This window comes from Chaetodon auriga, chromosome 7 (genome assembly GCF_051107435.1).
Source record: "Chaetodon auriga isolate fChaAug3 chromosome 7, fChaAug3.hap1, whole genome shotgun sequence".
Lineage (NCBI taxonomy): Eukaryota > Metazoa > Chordata > Actinopteri > Chaetodontiformes > Chaetodontidae > Chaetodon > Chaetodon auriga.
In genome coordinates, this window is record NC_135080.1 from 810,001 (window position 1) to 832,153 (window position 22,153).

The 22,153-nt window shown below is 47.9% G+C and overlaps 1 protein-coding gene across 2 annotated transcripts in view; it reads left to right on the forward strand.

The window, feature by feature from the left end:
- ece2b (endothelin converting enzyme 2b) overlaps positions 1–21,287 on the forward strand; it is a 22,339-nt gene extending 1,052 nt beyond the window's left edge. Inside the window, exons 1-19 of one of the 2 annotated variants that reach the window (XM_076734419.1) lie at positions 6,480–6,578; positions 7,333–7,419; positions 10,900–11,035; positions 12,026–12,241; positions 12,560–12,684; positions 13,450–13,596; positions 13,722–13,787; positions 13,898–14,086; positions 16,503–16,645; positions 16,756–16,870; positions 17,514–17,624; positions 17,745–17,843; positions 17,932–18,009; positions 18,176–18,279; positions 18,631–18,741; positions 19,171–19,238; positions 19,494–19,684; positions 19,772–19,867; positions 20,480–21,287. In XM_076734419.1, the coding sequence (XP_076590534.1) occupies positions 6,495–6,578; positions 7,333–7,419; positions 10,900–11,035; positions 12,026–12,241; positions 12,560–12,684; positions 13,450–13,596; positions 13,722–13,787; positions 13,898–14,086; positions 16,503–16,645; positions 16,756–16,870; positions 17,514–17,624; positions 17,745–17,843; positions 17,932–18,009; positions 18,176–18,279; positions 18,631–18,741; positions 19,171–19,238; positions 19,494–19,684; positions 19,772–19,867; positions 20,480–20,656 (2,343 nt within the window). In that variant the 5' untranslated portion in view covers positions 6,480–6,494 and the 3' untranslated portion in view covers positions 20,657–21,287. Of the gene's footprint in view, positions 1–6,479; positions 6,579–7,332; positions 7,420–10,899; positions 11,036–12,025; positions 12,242–12,559; positions 12,685–13,449; positions 13,597–13,721; positions 13,788–13,897; positions 14,087–16,502; positions 16,646–16,755; positions 16,871–17,513; positions 17,625–17,744; positions 17,844–17,931; positions 18,010–18,175; positions 18,280–18,630; positions 18,742–19,170; positions 19,239–19,493; positions 19,685–19,771; positions 19,868–20,479 lie in introns of those variants that run through there. The other variant, XM_076734418.1, reaches the window with a different exon arrangement.
- The last annotated feature ends 866 nt before the right edge of the window (positions 21,288–22,153 follow it).

A 22,153-nucleotide genomic window follows, 5' to 3' on the forward strand; every position in this document is an offset into this window, starting at 1 on the left:
CTTCATCCCTTCATCTGTTCACTCATTCATTCAGGCTCTCAAACGTCTCTCAGGGTTTTTTTTTTTCTGTTTTAACTCAGTAAACTGAACTTTGGGTTTTGTTTGTTGGCCAAAATGGTGTGTGTGTGTGTGTGTGTGTGTGTGTGTGTGTGTGTGTGTGTGTGTGTGAACTGCTGCTGAATCACATGTGGACACAGTGTGTCCCTTCAGGGCTCCTGTACAAACTGCTGTTAACAGAATAAAGTTTGACTCGATTGAACTCAAACTGCATCATCAGAGGAAGGAAGGCCTTCGTCCTGTTCATTACTGTTTACTCCCTCATCCTCATCCTCCTCTTCATCACTGAAACATCAGATTTGGCTGACTCACTGGGACATTAGTGTGTAAAGCTGCTGACGATGCTGTGACATCACTTCCTGCCTTCACTATAAAAACGTTTCAACATTTTCTTGATTTTGTTCAGTTTAAGAAAGATTTTATGTTCATGCTGCACCGTCATCATCATCATCCTCATCATCATCATCATCATCATCATCATCATCATCACAGCGTACATGTGTCGCTGATGGCGAGCAGCTGTCCGTCAGCCAGACAGTAAAACAACGAACAGAACGAGAAGCACAGCGTGAAGCGGCTGAACAGGATGAACGGCTCAGAGCTCAGAGGCAGCGTCGCAGCAGGACACGAACAATGACGACGGCTCACACACGACGTTCAGAGCGAGAGGGTCACATGACACCACGCCCAGCGGAGCGGAGGCAGGAAGTGAACGACGGCGAGGGTCGTCTGCGGGACTCAGAGCGTCTCTGAACGCAGCTTTCACGTTTGACTGTGAGGAAACAAACTGATCCAAAGTCAGCCTGAACTCACCTGTGCTCACCTGAGGCAGAGTCACATGACCTGACCTGTGTGTGTGTGTGTGTGTGTGTGTGTGTGTGTGTGTGTGTGTGTGTGTGTGTGTTCAAACGCACAATTTAAAAAGCAAAGACACAGAAACAGACAGAGAAACTCCACCTGTCATTGCACCGTCAGTGTGAAGGAGGAGGAGCAGATGAAGATGAGGAGGAGGAGAAGAGTTAAACCGGTACTTATGTTGGTGTGGTTCTCTCGTCGTACCACAGCTGTCATTACACACAGGTGTGTTATTTATAGCACCTGCACCTTTAATTGGTCACATGAACACACCTGTAAACCATCATCAGCTGGAAACGTCTGCTGCTCTGTCCCAGTACACTGAGGAAAATGTACTTGAAGTATTGAGAGTAGTAGTACTGAGTGCAGTAAAGTGTCCCCTGTGAGTGCCGTCCATGCATGTCAAAGCAGGAGCTCGTCTCAGAGGCTCAACCCTCAAATGTTTTCATTGATTTCCCATCAATCCGCTGATCGATTGGTCGAGTCATTCAGTACCTGAAGCTGTCAGAGTACAAAGTGTAGTACTTCCTCTGAACTGTAGTACAAGTAGAAAGTGGCTCAAAGACTCAGGTAGAAGTATCTGAGCGGAGGCGTCTGGAACAAAGCAGCTGATTGGTCGTCAGCTGCAGGTGTGTGTGTATTGATGTGTGTATTGACCTGGTTCAGACCTGAGGACTTCGTGTCCCGAGTCGTCTCCTCAGGCAGTCTGCAGGATTGTGGATCAGCCTGTTGGGTTCTGAACTCACCAAACCGGACTGTCCTCTGAAGGATCGAGTGGAAACGCTGAAGAGCAGGCGACTCTTTATGTCACATGACTTCCTCCTCTTCCTCCTCAGGAAACAACTGATTGGCTTAAATAAAAACTAAAGGCTGAGGACAAGTTTCACCTGTTTCTATCACCTGTGGCATTCCCGCTGAAACACAGGAAGTTCAGCGTTTGAAGGCAGCGAGTTAATGAGAAGTTCACTGGAAATACATCTGAACCGTCTTCAGGGGTCGGAAACATCACGGTGGACTGTGCAGGACCTGGTCTGCGCTCGCGGGCTAGAAGCTAACTGTGACTGAGCGTAGATCAGCTGACGGTCGTACATCCACCGCGTTTACGCTGACAAAGACGCCTTCATTCACTTCAGCGGCAGAGTCAAAGAGGAGATGAATGAATGAGGTGAGCTGAACACCTGTGTGGAGGCGGGATGTTCGGTCGTGGTCTTTGTTCCTGGATTCAAGTTCTGCCCAGAAAAGGTTCAGTGAACGTCTCATGAAGCCGTCTCTGGGTGCTGGTCCTGGATCTGGTCTGAAGGACGTTGGTCTGCGCCAACAGCTGATGGTTTTACTCCGTCTGATGGATCATGGCGACGATAACCGAAAGTTTGACTTTGATAATTTTCACAACATGTTGGTGACATTGACCAATAGGAGCGCAGAGAGCTCTTCACCTGTGAACCAGGTGAAGGAGGAACGATGGTGTCGATGCTGCGGGGGAACTGTGAAACACACACTCACTGCTTCAGACGCCGTGTTTGTTTATGTTCTGATGACATCACACGGGTCATGACAGATGGCGAGCTGTGATTGGTCGGACTCCACGTTAGGGGTTTGAATCTGCAGAGTAAAGTCAGGACAGTATTTTTCTCTGAAATGTACTGCAGTAGAAGTGGAAAAGAGAAGTAAAAGTACCTCAAAGCTGTACTTGAGTGCACTGCGCTCAGAGCAGCTGCTCTTCATTAACGTCTGCAGACTTTAATTTGGAATAAAACAAACGAGCTGCCGCTGCTGGGTCCCAACCTGAGGCCCGGGGCCCCGCGAGGGCCCAGGACGAGTTACTGCAGGACAGTAGAAGAAGTCACAGCTGCTCAGAGTCCACGAGGACGTCTTCTCGTGTCTCGCTTTGTCTCATCAGCTCTCAGTTTGTGATTTTAACGATGAATTGAAGAAAAAATTCGTGTTTTCTCCAACTGTTTGATTTTCTTTGTGTGAACATTCCCAGTGAGCTGGTAGTGTGTGTGTGTGTGTGTGTGTGTGTGTGTGTGTGTGTGTGTGTTGGGATGGGCAGGGTTTACTGTTTCCTGTCTGCTGCTCTGTGACTTCCTGTCTTAAGACGCCCAGTTTCCATCTGAGCAACAAAACAAACCGAAGCTCCTCCGAGCGCCGCCGCTGCTGTTTGTATCTGACCTTCATCACCCTCATCACCATCCTCCTCGTCTTTGTCGTCTTCATCAGTCTGAGCAGCAGATCTACATCTTCATCACCATCTGCACCTCCTTCATCTTCATCATTTCATTATTTGAATCATCATCATCATTCAGGGGTTTCAGGTCCAGGACTCAGACCGGTCTGTGCTGGTCTGAGGTGGAGGAGGGGCGCAGTAAACCAGGTGGAGGCCGGGGGAGGTGTCTGTCTTTGTCCTGTATTGTGTTTATGTCAGGGGTCAGAGGTCACAGAGGCGTCGCCTCAGGAACGGGAGGTGGGAATGGAGCGGTTGTCATGGTGCCGACCTGCAGGCGGAGCCTTTCAGCTCATCTCTCGGTGTTTCTTCCGTTCTGCTCTCTCATTGGCTGCTGCTGTGACCTTTTGTTGGTGGGACATTTCTACACTCTGTCGCTTCCTGCTCTTCAGATGACGTAAAGGTTCCCTGTGGAGCATTTTGACCTCAGAGCTAATTTAAACCCTCATGAGAAGAAGGTGTTACGTTTGTCCGGCCTGAACGACCACGACTGCGACTGCGACCACGACCACGACCACGACCACGACATCGATATCGACTGCGACATCGACTGCGACCACGACCACGACATCGACATCGACATCGACTGCGACTGCGACTGCGACTGCGGCCACGACCACGACCACGACCACGACATCGACATCGACTGCGACTGCGACTGCGACTGCGGCCACGACCACGACCACGACCACGACCACGACATCGACATCGACTGCGACTGCGACTGCGGCCACGGCCACGACCACGACCACGACATCGACATCGACATCGACTGCGACTGCGACCGCGACCGCGACCACGACCACGACAACGACATCGACCGCGACCGCGACCACGACCACGACCACAACTACGACCACGACCACGACATCGACATCGACCGCGACTACGACTACGACCACGACATCAACATCGACTGCGACCGCGACCACGACCGCGACCGCGACTACGACCACGACATCAACATCGACTGCGACCGCGACCACGACCGCGACCACGAACGTGACCACGACATCGACTGCGACCGCGACCACGAGTTTTAGTGGGAAATGCTGACGTAAACACGTTTGTCGTCATTAAAAAACTGCTCAGAGCAGCTTTAACGTACTGTGTTGGACACTTTTCTTCAGATGATCTCAGTTTTTTTATGAGGGTCATGGCTCAGGTACTTTGTTCAGGTGTTCTCTTGTGTGTACTAGTAGCATGCAGTACTGCTCTCATGTTTCCAGGTGTCCTCACGCTTTGACAGGGTCTGTCTATGGACCAGGTGTAGAGACAGACATGTAGTCTTAGTGGCCGTTACCTGTCGGTCTTTAGAACTGGTGGAAGGTGGATTTTCTTCTGATCATGCTAGGCTAGCAGTTTCCCCCTGCTCACAGTCTTTATGCTAAGCTAGGCTAACTCACCTTTCTGTGGAGAAAGAGGAGATTTGCTGAATGTGTTTGTACAGTTTTATGTCTGAGCTGAGTATGGAGGCTGTGAGGGGACAAAAGAGCAGATTCCAGTGCCAGAGCAGAGAGACAGACAGAGAGACAGACAGAAAGACAGACAGAGAGACAGAGAGACAGAGAGACAGACAGAAAGACAGACAGAGAGACAGAGAGACAGAGAGACAGACAGAAGGACAGACAGAGAGAAGACAGACAGGCAGATGTTATATAAGCTGCAGTGAACTCCATTAGCTGAAAGGAGATGATTCACACACATTATCTAATTACACACATACACACACACACACACACACACACACACACACACACACACACACAGAGTGACATCACCCTCTACAGAGAGAGATATAACACACACTCCCGTCTCCTAGCAACCCCGCTCGCCCAGTCCCCCCTCTCTCCCCCTCTGTGTGCGTCATCAATTAAAGAGAACAGAGCCGGGCGAGAGACACTGGAAGAGAGAGAGAGAGAGAGAGAGAGCGAGAGAGAGAGAGAGAGAGAGAGAGAGAGAGAGAGAGAGAGAGAGAGAGAGAGAGACAGGTTTCAGTGAGGGTCTCGAGGAAGGAAACAGTTGGAAACCTTTGGTTTCCTGCAGGACCATCAGACAGCAGCAGGAGTGTGTAGGAGCTGTGCAGAGAGGACAGACAGGAAGGCTTGTCCCCCCTCCAGACCAGGACTGAGGTGGACCTGCTGCTGTCTGAGACGCCATCAGGTCCCAGCGGCGCTCTGAACCAGACGTCACAGAGACGTCCAGCTCATCAGATCTGACGGTCCAGCATGAGGTTCAGTCAGATGTTCACGGGCCGGGTGTGGAGTTCAGGGCCGAGCCGGACTCTGACAACAGTTTGTTTCCTCTGAGCTGCTGAACTGCAGCCGATCTCAGAGCTTCAGGCTGGTCCATCAGTTTGGATCCTCTCCAGGATCTTTTAAAGCTGACAGAATCAACGTCAGGTGGTGAACTCCTCAGTGATGGGGGGGGGGCGCCGACAGGGTCTGCATACTTTTGGCCACATGTTGGACATGAAAGGTCGAGAGGTCACGTGTTGTTCTGGACCAAACAGAGCAGAGCACTGATGCTGGCCACGCTAACGCTAACAGCGGTAGCATCAGTGCCTGCACCGCTCTGCGCCGCAGTGGTTGCCATGGTAACCACATGCGGTGCAGGAGGCGTTAAAACAACATGAAACTCCGCAGCTTATAAACAGTGTTTGTGACTGATCCAGGATCAGCGAGTGCTCCTCCGGCAGGGCGGGGTGCTGCACTGTTTATATTTCTGCCACACAATGACTGAGGGAGGGGGGGCGAGAGACCTCGACACAGACCTGCAGAGAGAGAGAGAGAGAGCGAGAGGAGCTGAGTGTAAACACAGGAAGCAGAGATTTATTTGATCACAGTTAAATATCTCCTCATGCTGAGCTCTTTCCAGACGTTCCTCATCCGTTTCTGAGCACACCTCACACTTCTTCTTCTTCTTCTTCTTCTTCTTCTTCTATGTTCATCTCTGCGTGTTTCTTTCAGCGAAGGATCCATGTTTTCATCTCATTAACTCTGCTTTTCTTCTTCCGCTCGGACAAACTCTCCTCTTATCTAGTGAAATTCTCTCCCTCCTTTTCCTGCTGAGCCTATAGACTGATACCATCTCATCTCTGAGGCTACAGCCAGCAGCTAGTTAGCTTAGCTTAGCATAAAGACTGGAAAGGGCTAGCCTGGCTCTGTCTGACAGTGACAGCATCCATTCAGCAGCTGAAGCTGATTAACATGATTTATCTCGCTCACTGCTCTGTGGAGACTTTTTGTCAGTGTTGTCTTACTTTGACTGAGTCCACCGGTGAAGTTTAGCAGCCAATCACAGCACCGAATGCACATGGCTGCACAAAAAGGACGAGGAAGGGTTGATTCATGATGTAATGTTTCTAAGAGACGATGATGAAGATTGTGCTGCCGTGGACCCAAAAACATCATTCGAACATTTGTATTTCATGGAAAAACGTGTCTTAAACTGTCGAGCTGAAAGCTGATATCAGAGTAAAGCCTTTATGTCCCAGAGGAGAGTTTTAGCTCACAGACATCAGCAATGAATAATAAATACTGAATGGCAGAGATCAATAGAAACAACAGTCAGTGAAGTGCGCAGGTTAACACCGTCAGCAGTTCTACACCACCCAGAGAGAGCAGCGGCAGCCTGAGACGGACCTGCTAACAGATGCAGCTGCTAGCAGCTCAGTGGTGCTTTGAGCTAAATGTTAGCATCAGCATGCTAACATGTGTAGCTAGTGTGATGTTCACAGTGTTCACCCACTGAGTTTAGCATGTTAGCATGCTAATGTTTGCTAAATAGCATCCTGGCAACGCTGATACCAAATCACCAAATTTATTTACACAACTGTATTTCCTCACATTTCACCAGCGTAAACAGACACGCTGGCGTTGTGATGTCATGTTGGACGGCGTTCAGATCCGTCAGCACAAGTGTGCAGTCGCACAGAGGCGTTCTATTGGACAGCGTTTGTGTCGTGGTTTTGTCCTCCTTGTCCTGTCCTCCTCCTCTTACACTGGACAAGAGGCATGTTTCACATGAACACGTGTTTGTGAGGGTTGATGATCGTATGGCTGCGCTTTGAAAACTCCTGTTTACTGTTTCCGCCCTGCAAATTAGATTTATCTGGACAATTTCCTAATTTGTCTGCATTAGTGTGGACATTACTGACAGCGTGTCTGTCTGTTTATCTGTCTCACTCTCTACAGATGTCCAACTACAAGCGAACTACGCTGGAGGAGGAGGAAGTGTCGGACGCTCCAGATGAGGCGGCCTCGTCTCCTGACAGAGTGGAGGTCAGTGAATGCAGCAAACACACAGAAAAGCCACAGAAAAGAGAAAGACTCAGAGAGGACAGTGATTCGGTTGAGCTGAGGACAGAACTCTCTCATGGCCAACTGGTCCCAGGTGGACTCACAGAGATTTGAATCCCAGCAAAGAGCCCACTCCTTGAGCCAGACCTTGGGGGGTTCAGACTACAAACACAAAATGGGGCCACCAGCCACAAAGAGAGGAGCAGCAGGGGGTCTGGAACGCTGCCAGTCAGAAACTCTGGAACAACATGTCAACTCTCTGGAGGAGGAGAAGGAGGCGGCGTTGGTAACGGAGGCTCAGTGATATCTAATGTACTGTAACATATGTCAGGAGGAGGCGTTCAGGCTGAAATCTGCTCCACATTAAAACTGCAGAGGAGGCTTGAAATCTGATCCAGGAAGTCCAGCTTGAGCAACAGATTGATGTGTTTAAAGGTTTATCAGACACCAGATGCTCAGAGGTTTATGACACTGGCTGTTCACAGCAGCATCTACTTCATTTTTCAAGTGTTTTAAAGTGTGTTTGCTCCTATTTGATTGGTCAACACAGAGCTTTGCTGATGTTAGCTCTCTGAACTAGCCTCTCGCTTTGACTCCCACATGTAGACTGTGAAGAACAGCAAACACCCCTCGAACTCTCTGCCAATCATGGATACGTCACCTGGCACAGTCCTGTTTATCTTAGCTGACCTGCTCTCTCTGAACACAGTGAGCAGGAAAACAACAACATGTCGTCCAGCCCATGACAACAGCTGAGCTCTTGATAAATTAAAGTAAATTTTAAACATGCAGTTGTGCAGCCACTGATTAAAAAACCTGGACTGGATCCTGCTGTTATGGGTAATTTTAGGCCCATTTCTAAATTGTCATTTTTGTCCAAAATATTAGAGAAGATTGTCTACTCCCAGCTCATGGACTTTTTAAATGAACAAAATGTTCTTGAAACTTTCCAATCTGGTTTTAAAACATTGCACAGCACAGAATCTGCGCTTTTGAGAGTTTTTAACGACATCTTTTTAGCCACTGATTCTGGTCACTGTGTGATCCTTGTGCTCTTAGATTTAACTGCAGCATTTGATACAGTGGACCATGACATCCTGATTGCTCGTTTGGAGCAGTGGGTGGGCATCAGGGGCTCGGCGCTGGAATGGTTCAGGTCCTACCTGTCTCATCGGACATTCTGTGTCAGCCTGGGTGACTCTGTGTCCTCCACTGCTCCTCTCTCATGTGGGGTCCCACAGGGCTCAGTGCTGGGCCCTCTTTTATTTTCTTTATATCTCCTCCCTCTTGGTTCCATTCTCAGGAAGCACGGCATTTTATTCCACTGTTATGCTGATGACAGCCAGATCTATGTCCCTCTGAAAAAGGCTGATTCATTCTCCCTTAAGCCACTGTTAAATTGTTTAGATGATGTTAAGGCCTGGATGGCTCTAAACTTTTTAAATTTTAACGAAAACAAGACTGAAGTGATGGTCTTTGGTGGCACATCAGTGACCCCCCCAGTGGATCTGGGTTCCTTGACACAGTACGCCAAACCTATTGTCAGTAACCTAGGGGTAAAAGTGGACGCTGATCTTAAATTTGACAGCCAGATTAAAGCTGTGGTGAGAACAAGCTTCTTCCAGTTAAGGCAGCTGGCGAAAATAAAACCTTTTCTCCAGAGCACTCCAGCACTTTGAGACAGTAATCCACGCCTTTGTGACCACACGACTGGATTACTGTAATGCACTTTATATGGGGGTTAGTGGGTCCTCCATCGCACGTCTTCAACTGGTACAGAACGCAGCTGCACGTCTTCAACTGGTACAAAGAAGTTTGAGCACATTTCACCAATTTTAGCTTCACTCCACTGGCTACCCGTCCACTTTAGAATTCATTTTAAAATTCTTTTATTTGCTTTTAAATCTCTAAATGGTCTTGCCCCATCGTACCTCTCTGAGCTTCTGCACCCCTACACACCCACCCGATCTCTTAGGTCAGCAGACCAGCTGCTCCTGAGGGTTCCCAAAACCAGGCTGAAGCTCAGAGGGGATCGGGCGTTTTCTGTTGCAGCTCCAAAATTGTGGAACGAACTGCCGCTGCACATTAGACAGGCCTCTTCACTGTCTAATTTTAAAACTCTTCTTAAAACGCACCTTTTTTCCTTGGCTTTTCACACCACTTAGGTTGTTGATTTTATGTGCACAGATATTTTATCATTTTATGTTCTTATCTTTTTAATCTTTTATTTATTTTGTTTTATTGTGTTCGTTTTACTGTACAGCACTTTGGAAACCTTTGTGTTTATTTAAAATTGTGCTTTATAAATAAAATGGATTGGATTGGATTGGATTGGATTGATTGGTGGCTGAACCTCCACTGAGGTGTGTTGGAGTCGAATATGATGGTCGCCTAAAGCATTACAAATGTGAGGACTCCGACGTGTCAAACAGCAGTTCAGAGTATCCATCCTTGGTGGAGTCCTCAGGGAAGGTCCTGGAGGTGGTGTCTGCTGGACACGGAAACCTGGATGAAGGGTTGATGGTGAGAAATGGCTGGCAGCATCTGAACCTGAAATCAAACTCACACAGTTCAACACATCTCTGCTTGTCATGGATTGTCCTTAACAAACACCATGTTGGAGCAAAAAGGGGCACCTGGAACCAGAGCACCTGAGACCAAAGGCCAGTGATTGACTTTGTAGATGTGTGTCTTGGACACTTTGGTAAAGAGAGGAGGTTGGACCGAATTGGTGAACTAGGAAGATCGGGTGAGCCTCCTGTTGGTGAGGTCTGATTGGTGGGATTTTTCTCGTATTCTTGAGGAGGTTGGGGACATGATCAAAGGCTCCATGGTGGATTAGTTATGGCCAGAAGGTCTTTGTTGCCTGTTGTGGAAACAACCAAAGAAGCTGCAAGTGGACACCAGGAGGAGAAAACGCCATCAAACCAAAGAAGGAGTCCTTTCAGGCTGGTTATCAAAAGAGGCGTTTAAATCAGCAGAGAAGTATTGAAGGGCCACTGATCGCAGAAGCAAAAACGGGTGTCAAAGTCCAGGGAATCCAGGGAGAGGGACTTTCTATGTGCACTCATAACTGGGGTCCAGTTTGGAGGAGCATATCTTTGCAGATGATGTCGTTCTGTTGGCCTCTTCACCTGTGGATCCCATCCTCAGCCGTGGTTCTGGTCTCTGGGTAGTGACTGAAAGAGTGAGACGGTGGATCCAAGCAGCTGAAATTAGTTTCCTGGGCAGGGTGTTGGGGTTCCACCTCAGAGACGAGCTGAGGGGCTCAGATGTCCATAAGGCCTCCCTGAGAAGGTGGTCTGGATAAACTGGGCACCCAGGATGTTCTGGGGATTTAGTTGTGAGATCCAGGAGGAGGAGACAAGTCCTGGATTTGTGCTTGAAATAATGTAAATAGAAGGTTCTTGTCCAGTTTGAATTCAGTCTCTCTTTCTGTCCCTTTGTGTCTCTGTCTCTCAGGTGGGTTTCAGGAAGGGAGGTGTGGACATCCTGGGCAGGAGGACTCAGCTGGAGGTTCTGCTCTCAGTCCTTCTGCTGGCTGCCCTCCTGGCTCTGCTGGCCTGTCTGCTGGTCCTGGGACTAGGATTCAGTTCAGGTAACAATCTATGACACAAACACTGAATCCATCCTTTTCCTAACCCCGTCTGCCCTCCTCCACCTCCTCCTTTACTCCTCTAGCTCCTCCTTTACCCATCTACCTAATTTTTTAACTGCCCTCCTCCTTCTTTACTCCTCTACCTCCGTCCTTCCTCCTTTTCCTCCTTCTCTGCTCCTCTACCTCCTTCTTTACTCCTGTACCTCCCTCTTTAATCCTCTTCCTCCTTCTCTCCTCCTCTACCTCTTTCTTTAATTCTCTACTTCCTGATTTACTCCTCTACCTCCTTCTTTCCTCCTCTACCTAGTCCTTTCCTCCTCTACTTCCTTCTTTCCTCCTCCACCTCCTCCTTTGCTCCCCCCTTTCTTTCCCATCTTTAATTGTACCTATGCATCCTTCTGTACCTCCTCTTTTGCGCTCTGCCTCCTCCTGCCGTCTTTCCTTTCTTTTCTATTTTTCTCCTACTGCCTCCTCCTTTCATTCTTCCTCTCTTGCTCTCCTTTGGACATCTAGCACCTCCCTTCCTCCCCTGCCTCCCAGTTTGTTCCCTACCCTCACATTCCTTTCCTTTCCTATCATTTCCCTTCCTTTCCTACCTCCACCCATCCTTCCCATCATCCTCCTTTCCTTCACTTCTTCCCTTCCTTCTTCTCTCCTTTCCTTTCTTTTTATTTCCTTTTGATAGCATACCCTGCCTATCCTTCTCTAACTCCTCCTTTCCTTTCCTTTCTTTCTCCTTCTCTCCTCCTCTGTTTCCCCATCTTTTTCCATTCCTGTCTCCACCCTTTCTTCTCTACCTCCTGTTTCAGCCCTTCTTTGCTTCCCTTTCTCCTCATGTCTTTTTGCCTTCTTATGCATTACTTACTCCTTTCTGTCTCTTCTCTCATCTCTCATAAATAATGTCTCCGTGACGTTATTTTCTCCTCCTGCAGCTTCTTTTCTGACCCCTCTGGTTCACCCTCTGTTTTTTCTTCCCATGATGCTTTGCAGACAGCGGGCACGGCCTGTGCCTGTCTGAGGCGTGCGTCACGGTGGCGAGTCAGATGGTGGAGGCGATGGACCGCAGCGCCGACCCGTGCCAGGACTTCTACCAGTTCGCCTGCGGAGGCTGGATGAGGAAAAACCCGCTGCCTGACGGACGGTCGCGCTGGTCCACGTTCAACAGCATCTGGGAGCAGAACCAGGCGCTGCTCAAACACCTACTGGGTAAGACAGGCGGAGACAGAGAGACAGACAGGTGGAGACAGAGAGAGACAGACAGGTGGAGACAGAGAGAGAGAGAGACAGGCGGAGAGAGAGACAGGTGGAGACAGAGAGACAGACAGGTGGAGACAGAGAGACAGACAGGTGGAGACAGAGAGAGAGAGAGAGAGAGAGACACAGACAGGTGGAGACAGAGACAGACAGGTGTACAGGCGGCTGACTATCTCCTGTCTCCTCCTCCTCCTTCTCCTTCTCCCTGCTCCTCCTGAACTCTTCTGCAGGGACGTCTAACATAAACCTGAGACTTTGCTCTTTTTTTAGAGAACGGGACGTTTAACGGCAGCAGCGAGGCGGAGAGAAAGACTCAGTCCTACTACCTGTCCTGCCTCAACACACAGAGGATCGAGGAGCTCGGCGCTCAGCCTCTTGTAGACCTCATCGCCAAGGTAACCGGCATATGCTTCATCACCATCGTAACCGCCTCACTCAGGTACAACAGCATCCAACAAAGCGCTCCAGTTTATCCAAGTTCAGGTTAGTTTTCAGGATATAAAACACGACACGCTGGATATTTCTGAGTTTGAACTCAGTTAAGGCTTATTTATTCACAACAGAAGTGAGCAGGTGGAGGAGAGGAGCACAGGTAATCTGTGTCTGAGGTATTACCACCTGGAATATAATCAAGGTAAATATATATACGTCAGTAATCCCAAAGGGAAAGACCAGCAGCTGCTCCACAGGAGTCACATACGACCAGTGAAGTAGGTCGAATCAGGCACAATATTCAGTGAGTCCAGCCATGAAAGTCACTGAGCATAATCATTAAAGAAGAGATGTTTCTGGAAACCATCGCAGCTGAAAATGAGCCTTTTATCAGAGAAACTTTAATCTTTTCAGGGAACGATTTTGATGTCATTCAGTATTTCTGACGTATGCAGTTGGTGAATCGAAGGTCCAGTGTGGGTCTTCTCGTGAAATACTTTGTAGCTCAGTGTGAAGTTTAGGAGATGAACAGCATCAACAAACAAGGATGACAATCACTGAAACAGTCTGAAATGAAAAGCAGAGCATCATCAGCAAACAGACGTAGAATTTGGCATCTTGTCTTTAAAGAGGTGAAACTTTATTCCGTTCTAGTTCACCCTAACAGTATGTGAACCGTCAGTGTTTCCCTCCTGTGATGAACACCTGGACTCTGTGTCCGCCTGTAGATCGGGGGCTGGAACATGACTGGTCCCTGGGAGAAGGACAACTTCATGGACGTTCTCAAGGTGGTTTCTGGTCCATACAGAGCTCAGCCTTTCTTCAGTGTCGGAGTCAGTGCTGACCCCAAAAACTCCAACAGCAACGTCATCCAGGTAAACCACAACCAGAACCACTCAGAACCAGAACCAGACAGTTCGAGACTGTGAACCAGGCTACAGCTGAACTATCTCTGATGATCTGTGGTCCTGATGATCTCACCTGTTCTCTCTCTGCCCAGGTGGACCAATCAGGGCTCTTTCTGCCGTCCAGGGACTATTACCTCAACAAGACAGCCAATGAGAAGGTGAGAATTCTTGAAGTGGGTGTTGTCATTGCAGCTAGATGTTTCAGAGTGTCGACTTCATGACACAGAGATGTTTGATGAAAGAAATGAGACATTTACCTAAATTCCAGGTGCTGGTGGCGTACCTCGACTACATGGTGGAGCTGGGGACGCTGCTCGGGGGGGAGAGGAGCTCCACCCAGCTCCAGATGCAGCAGATTCTGGAGTTTGAGACGGCGCTTGCCAACATCACCGTCCCGCAGGACCAACGGCGAGACGAAGAGAAGATCTACCACAAGGTCACCATCGCTGAATTACAGGTGAGGTGAACGTCACCTGAGCACTCCGCTGCACAGCTGGGCCTGCATGAGTCACCTGTTCGGTTTGAAACTACAAAAATCTTTTGTCAGGATGATCAGAAGGTCAACAGTGAACGTTTAGCATTTACGTGTCAAAGGTTTCAACCAGGATGTGTTTACTTGTATTTGATTAGTCGCTGTAACATCTGTTTTTTTCTGATTGAAACGTGGTTTGGTGATCCTCTGACTTTGAATTAGCACCACCATCAGGTCAAAATGTTCATTTGTCTAATACTTTGCTTTATGACCAAATACCTGCTAAGCTAACATTCCCATCAGCCTCAGCTGTGGCTGTATTTAGTGCTAATTAGCAAGTGCTAGCATGCTAACATGCTAAACTGTGGTAATCAAGCTGAGGAGTGATTCAGGAAACCCTGAACTTTGACCTCAGTGAGGAGGCGTGGTCGACCCCGCTCCTGTGACTCATACTTTAAAAAATGTGATTGGTCGATAAAAAGACATTCTCGGAGATGATGCACTGTGAAGTCGGTCGGCCTGATCACAGAGTTTAGTCGATTCAGACATGGTGTCGTTCTGAATACTGTTTGATGTCATGAACGTCTCTTACGACGACCGGCGTTTCCTTCTCTGCTTCAGGAGCTCTTCATCCTCCTCAAAGTCCAGCAGTTTGTCACCTGAGGACCTCTCTGAAGGCCTGAGACACACGGAGCAGAGCTGATCTATGCTGCTGTATCTCTAGCGTGCTGTCGAGGCATTTCTTGGTTATCAGTCATACAAAATGAATAAATACAGACGAGGAGACTCTGATCTGGGCTCGTGTTCGTCACGTCCTGTAGTTTATGTGTCCTCATGCCGTCTTCGTCCTTCGTCCATCGATGAGCATCTGCAGGACTGAAGGTGCGTTATCAGTCGCACTGGTCTGATGTTGTGTTGCAGAGCGCAGTCTTTCTGTCTCTGCTGCAGCTCTCCGTCCTTAAGGGTTGCAGATGCTTCTGGGGTCACCATGGCAACTGTTGCCAAGAGCTGTTGCTATGTGCCTGCATCTCTGTGCAGAGCGACCGGTTAGATAACAGGTTCTTATGTAAACATGGCTGACATGAACATGGAGGAGGCCTCAGACGAGTTTCAGTCTTTCCTCTGCTGAATTCATTCACGTGCAAGTGACGCTGTCAATAATCATTATTGATTATGGGGACAGATGAGGAGACATCAGTCTGTGGAGCAGAGCGCCCTCTTCAGGCCAGCGCACTCCCCTGGTTTCATCTTTAATTCAGGCCTTGAAGCCGTTTGTCCTGTAAAAGAAGAAACATGGGCTGCTTCTATCGGAGAGAAAGCAGCAGCCGTTCAGCTCACAGCGCCCTCTGTCTGCAGGAGACGAGATGAAGTTCAATGAATCGGACCAAAGTCTGCTTTGATTTTCCCTCTGATGTCTGAAAGCTGGACGATGATTTCGTGAACAAGTAGAATCGAATAAATGAAGTGAGACGGAGAGAAAAAGACAGAAGTGTCCTTCACTTCTTCCCACAAACTGCTTTCAGCTGCAGCTTTAATTTTCTCAATGACACAAACCAGGACGGCCTCTCGCCATGAGCTGCTGGACATGATCTCAGGTCAGATATGAAAGAGTCAGGAGAGGCTGCCATGTCTTCACTTCGTTCTCAGAATTCTTTAAACTCTTTCCACCTGCCGTAAAAAGTTTCTTGGGTTCCTGACTAAAAGGTGATGAATGCAGAAATGAACGTGAGCAAACAAGCATCTGTCCACATGTGGACGCTGGACTGTCCTCTCTCTGCAGACTCTCTAGTTTTTAGTTTTTCACTTTTCGAAGCAGAAGCAGACAGCAGGGATTAGTTTTTCATCTCAGCGTCTCCCCCCCGGGTGGTGCAGTCTGCTCCCACGCAGAGGATTACTGAGACAGACGGAGACAGACTGAGGGACAGACAGACAGATCTGGTCCACAGTGATAGTCCAGAAGAAGACACAGTTATTACGGTGGGCACTCTTTGCCCCTGGTTTTGCCTCTCAGGCTGGGCTGTTGGAGCTTTAAGCACTCGGAGGAAAACCTGAGTTCTTCTTCTACTGCTTTTAGTCTGTATTTATTTATTTGTGTGAGTTTATTTGTTACATTCTGAGAAGCTACAAGTGAGCAGAAACAAATAAAAAGTGAGGTGAGTATATCCAGGTTTTACTTGACTTTATTGAACCTGTCTTCTCCTGAAACAAACCTCCTGCCACCTACTTTTCCTCTAGCGCCACCATCAGGACAAAATCATCCTCAGGGAATCTGAGAAATCCAACAGGCAGATTGTGAAGTGAACTCATCACCTTAATCTGGACCAGCCGTCCAGTTTTTAGAGACCCTGTTTGAAGTCTGCAAACATCTGTGCTGACTGTTTCTTCTTCGTTGGTGTTTCAGCTGCTGGCTCCGGCCGTGGACTGGTTGGACTACCTGTTGTCCTCTCTGTCTCCTCTGGAGCTGAACGACACCGAACCTGTCGTCCTGTATGCCAGAGAGTACCTGCAGCAGGTGTCTGAACTCATCAACAAGACCGACCGCAGGTCAGAAACGATCACTGACCGTCTGTCTCGCTGCAGACACGGACACCTCGGTCTCTCACCTGTCGCCCCACTCTGACCACCTGTCCGTCTGTGTGCCTGTCTGTCTTCAGTCTGTTGAATAACTACATGATGTGGACTCTGGTTCAGAAGAGTGTGGCCAGTCTGGATCAGCGCTTCGAGAACGCTCAGGACAAACTGCTGGAGAGCCTCTACGGGACCAAGAAGGTACTTATACTGCATGTACTACTGCTGTTACTACAGCAAGGAGTACCACTCTTACTATTGGTACTGCTATAAATATGACAGATACTATGACTGTCACTCCTGGTACTGCTACTGATACGATTCCTCCTTCTACTACAGCAGGTATAATTACTACAGTTACTACGGTTGGTTGGTAGTCCATTTCTTCTTACTGGCTTTTATGAGTTCTAACTGGAAGTAACCAGTTTGAAGCGTCTCCACTGGGCTGTGATGGTTTTATGTGTTTGGCTGGTTCTAACTGGCTCTAACCAGTTTAAATGTGCAGTTTCTGGTTCTAACTGAAGGTACCCAGTTCTCTAACTGGTTCCAATAACTGGCAGGAAGCTCCTGTCTTTGCTGGTGCTACTGGACAGGCTAACAATGGGTTCTATTTCTTTCACCTTTTAAAAGGTGGTACTGGTTCTAACTGGTTTTGGGACCCAGGAAGCTTCAACTGTGTAGGCTTATAAGGGGAAACTGGTTCTAGCTGCCTGTAACTGGTTTTGTCTAGTGTGCTGCAACCTTTTAACTGGCTCTGCCTGGACCTGGCTGTAACTGGTACTGAGTGCCTGCATCTGGTTGTAACTGGTTTTAACTGGTTGTAACTGGTTGTGGTCTGTTGCAGTCCTGCACCCCCCGCTGGCAGACCTGTATCGGGAACACTGACGACACTCTGGGTTTCGCTCTGGGAGCGCTCTTCGTCAAGGCGACCTTTGACAAACACAGCAAAGAGATTGTGAGTTGTTTACACCTGAAGGACCAATGATCATAATCTGGTTACTCCAGCAGGGACAGATTGTCCTGGACCTGAAACAGGTCTGGTCTGGTTCATCACCCGTCCTTCTGTCTCTCTCAGGCCGAGGAGATGATTAATGAGATCCGCTCAGCATTTAAAGAATCTCTGGACAGACTCAGCTGGATGGACGATCAAACGAGACAGGCTGCCAAAGACAAGGTACACAGACAGGTGGAAGGACAGGTGGACGGACGGGTAGAATCACAGCTGCTGACTGGTCTGACTGCTCCTGTTTGTCCCTCGTTAGGCAGATGCGATCTACGATATGATCGGTTTCCCAGAGTTCATCCTGGACCCCAAAGAGCTGGATGACGTTTATGACGGGGTGAGTGACAGCTGTCCTTCATCACTCATTCACCTGCAGACAGGTGGAACAGGGGGACAGGTAGATGAGAGGCTGATGTTTACATACTGATGCTGATCATCATCAGGTGATGCTCTGCTGCCCCCTGCTGTTCAGAACCATGGCTAACATGTGATATGTGTTTCAGTATGAAGTGTCGGAGGACAGCTTCTTCCAGAACATGTTGAACTTCTACAACTTCTCATCCCGAGTGATGGCCGACCAGCTGAGGAAGACTCCCAACAAAGACCAGTAATAATGATGAAGAACAGTAATACACACCATCATAATGAATCATACACTGACAAACACACACTAACTAGGGGTCGTATTCACAAACCTTCACGTTACTCTAAACGGGCAAAGGTAGAAGAGGTTTGATTGGGTCGGTGGCACCGCTGACCAATCACAGAGCGGTTATGACCTCAGCAGTTCTGAGATCTGAAGACGGAACTGTGAGCTGCCACTGTTGGAGACGTTCTGAGGATACTTGTGAATACTACCTCTGGCCTTTTTTGGTAGGACCATTAAATAACTCCTCTCCTCCTCTCCTGTCTTTGTCTCCTCTCCTTGTCTCCCACCCTCCCTCCTCTCCTTTTCCAGGTGGAGTATGACTCCTCCTACAGTTAATGCCTACTACATGCCCACTAAGAACGGCATCGTCTTCCCTGCTGGGATCCTACAAGCTCCTTTCTACGCCCACGACCACCCCAAGTCTGTGTACCTCTATATCCACCTGTCTGTGTGTCCACCTGTCTGTAGGGACTCATTACTCCTGTAAAACAGAGACAGCCATGACGTGTCCTCACATTAGAAGACATTATTTGGCTCTCATACAAACCACAGCTGTATTGACAACAGACTAGATTGTGATGAAATTTCCTGAACTCATTTCCGCTTCTCAGCCAATGAACCATTTCGATTTTGAATGACGCCGTCGTCGTTCCTCTGGCGCCACCTGCAGGACAAACTTTACATGTTTAGACCCTCTACTGTTCAGACTGTGAATAGCTCAATCATCAGGATGTGGCTGTAACGAACTCTGCAGCCTCTAGGACTCTACTCAGGACTTTAGACTGTCAGTCTCTGGTTTCTGGACTCTTCGGGCCTTTGGAGAACCTTGTTTTGTGCTTGTGTTTTCAGGGCACTGAACTTTGGTGGGATCGGGGTCGTGATGGGTCACGAGCTCACACATGCCTTCGATGATCAGGGTGAGTCATGATCTACATTCCTGTTTACTTCCTGTCACATGTTCAGTTTCTGCTGGAGGAGATGATGTGTTTACTGCACTCTGAGCATGGATGTAAATGTGAGGACTCATGAAGATACAGTCCAACCATCCCAGTCAGTAGGGGTCAGTACGGGCCTGTCTGGGTGGTGATTAGGTGTTTAAAGTGACAGAGAATGAGAGAATAAACATGAGCTTGTCCCACTGTTCACTAAGATGTCCTCCCTCCTGTCGTCAGGTCGTGAGTATGATAAAGAAGGTAACTTGAGGCCGTGGTGGCAGAACTCATCGGTGGAGGCGTTCCGTCAGAGAACAGAGTGCATGGTGGATCAATACAGCCGCTACCTGGTCAACGGAGAGCACGTCAATGGAAAACAGACGCTCGGAGAAAACATCGCAGACAACGGAGGCCTGAAGGCAGCATACCATGTTAGTATCAACGTGAGCCAAAGTGTCTGAGCGGTGTTAGTCTCAGGTAACAGGACATCACATGATAAGCTGATGGTTTCTCCTCAGGCCTATCGGTCGTGGGTCCAGAGGAGTGGAGAGGAGAAGAGACTCCCAGCCGTCAACCTGACCAATGATCAGCTCTTCTTCGTGGGATTTGCTCAGGTGAGACACTGCTGATACACTGTGCTGGTGTCCCACAAGGTTCTGTACTGGGGCCACTTCTGTTCCTTTTCTTGACCTCCTTGATCTTCTGCTTGTCCTGATGTTATGTGCTGATGACATGGTGATTTATGTGCTTACTGCTGCCAAATGTTCCACGTCACAACATTGAGAATCATACTGATCCACCTCATTGTGTCGGTCTGCAGGAGGTTTTAGGTTGATGTGTAGGTTTGGCTCACTTTTCTTGTCTTCTGTGGTTCTAAAGGAGATAATATGACAGGTTCTGTGAGAGACATTGTCCAGTTGCATTATGGGAGATGTAGGAGTCAGTGTTTTGCCCTAAAGCTCAGGATATGTCGACCTCTGCTGCTCAGATTTGGTCTGTTCTGTCTGTCCCTCGTGAGGCTCGTAACTTTACAAGAGTACAAAACTAAATCTCTGGACCAGCAGGAACAACGACCTCCGGTGCCAAAGCTGGCAAAATAGCATCAGAAAAATGTTGGTCCACAGCGTCCTGGTGGTCTAGAGGCTTAAGGCTCCGACCATGATCCACAGTGACTTCCTGCCACCTCTAATCAGCTCTAACGAAGTCCGCCGTTTGTGTTTTTCCAGGTGTGGTGTTCAGTTCGAACACCAGAGAGCGCTCACGAGGGCCTGGTGACCGACCCCCACAGCCCACCCAGATACAGAGTCATCGGCACGCTCGCCAACTCTCCGGACTTCAGCCGCCACTTCAACTGTCCCGCAGGGACACCCATGAACACTGGGAGGCGCTGCGAGGTCTGGTAGACAGACCAAAGAGGATAGGGTCAGAGGGGGTCGGGGGTAATTAGGTCAGTCCTTTAACGAACAGGTCGGTATGTTAGTTAGGAAGCTTGTCTGCAGAAAACATTTAGTTTGTTAACATGTCAGATTGTTAATCGACAGGTGAGTTTCTTAATTAACCAGCTGATTAGTGTCTTAATTAGAGGACCTCGGTCTGTTAATTATCAGCAGTTTATCTTGAAGTTATTAGGGGTGAGGGGGTGAGGGGGTGAGGGGGTGCTCGGGTGTTCGTTAAGGGTGTCGCAGGTTTAATCTACAGTTAATATAAATCTGTTAATTAGAGACGATCAGACTGACTTCCTGTCTGGAATCTGAACGGACTCAGTGGACTTCACACGGAGACATGAAGGACTGATGATGATGATGATGATGAAGGTGGTGATGAAGCCACATGGGACGATGTTGCTGATTTCTGCTTTATCACCATTATTGATTATTATTAATGGGCTTTGGTTTGTGTGTGTGTGTGTGTGTGTGTGTGTGTGTGTGTGTGGTCTGTTGTATGAAAGAGCTCTCTCTGATGACATCACTGTGATGACCTCATACAAAGTTGAACTATTACATCATCAGTCATGGCCGCGTGGCTCAACAGGAAGCTGTCCTACATTTTTCAATTAAGGACGTTTTAGGCGCAAGTTCTGGGGTTCAACACAGATTTGGGTTTAATTAATCAATGAATTAATAGATTATGGTTTTGATTGATTATTTCATGGTTTAATGTTTTTTAAGGAGTAAAACACCTTAAGTTGATTAAATAACATGAAAACTTCATTGAAGCCATTTAAAAATGAAGGAACACTTTCTGCCATTTGGTGCATTTCAAGGCTTTTTCACTCCTTAAGGTTCTTAAACCATGTAGATGATCTAATCTTAATCTAACCCCTTAAATCACTAACCTTAAAAATGACCTTAATCACATCAGTATGAAAGGGTGAATTAAAGTCAAAGGATGTCAGAGATGAAGGAATGAAACACGTTTATGTTCATTAGTCCAACCTGTCAAACCTCTCAGCGTGTAACCACAACCCAAACGAGCTGCTCGCCCCAACAAACCGAGGAGCTCGCTGTTAATTAGTGACATCACTGTTTGTCCTTTTAATTAAACCTTAATTAACAATTAACACCTTCGTCGAACTGTTTGGTCGCCAGAGATCCTTTAACTTAAAACCACTTGTTACAATTCACTGATTTATACCTTAATTATCCCCTTAAAGTGTTATTACATTACCTTAAACTTACATTTAACTGAACTAAATTAATGGTGTTTCAATGTAAGAAAAGAAGACTTTTTTTCTTAATTACCCCTTAATTTGTACCTTAAGTGGACCTAAATTTTTAAAATGAGGTGCAAATTCAGGGGTTCACTCCAAAGTTTGGGTTAATTAATTAAATGAGGTTTTAGTAGATTATGGCTGCTGTGTAAAATTAAGAGATAGAAAAATGAACTGATCTTTTAATTAT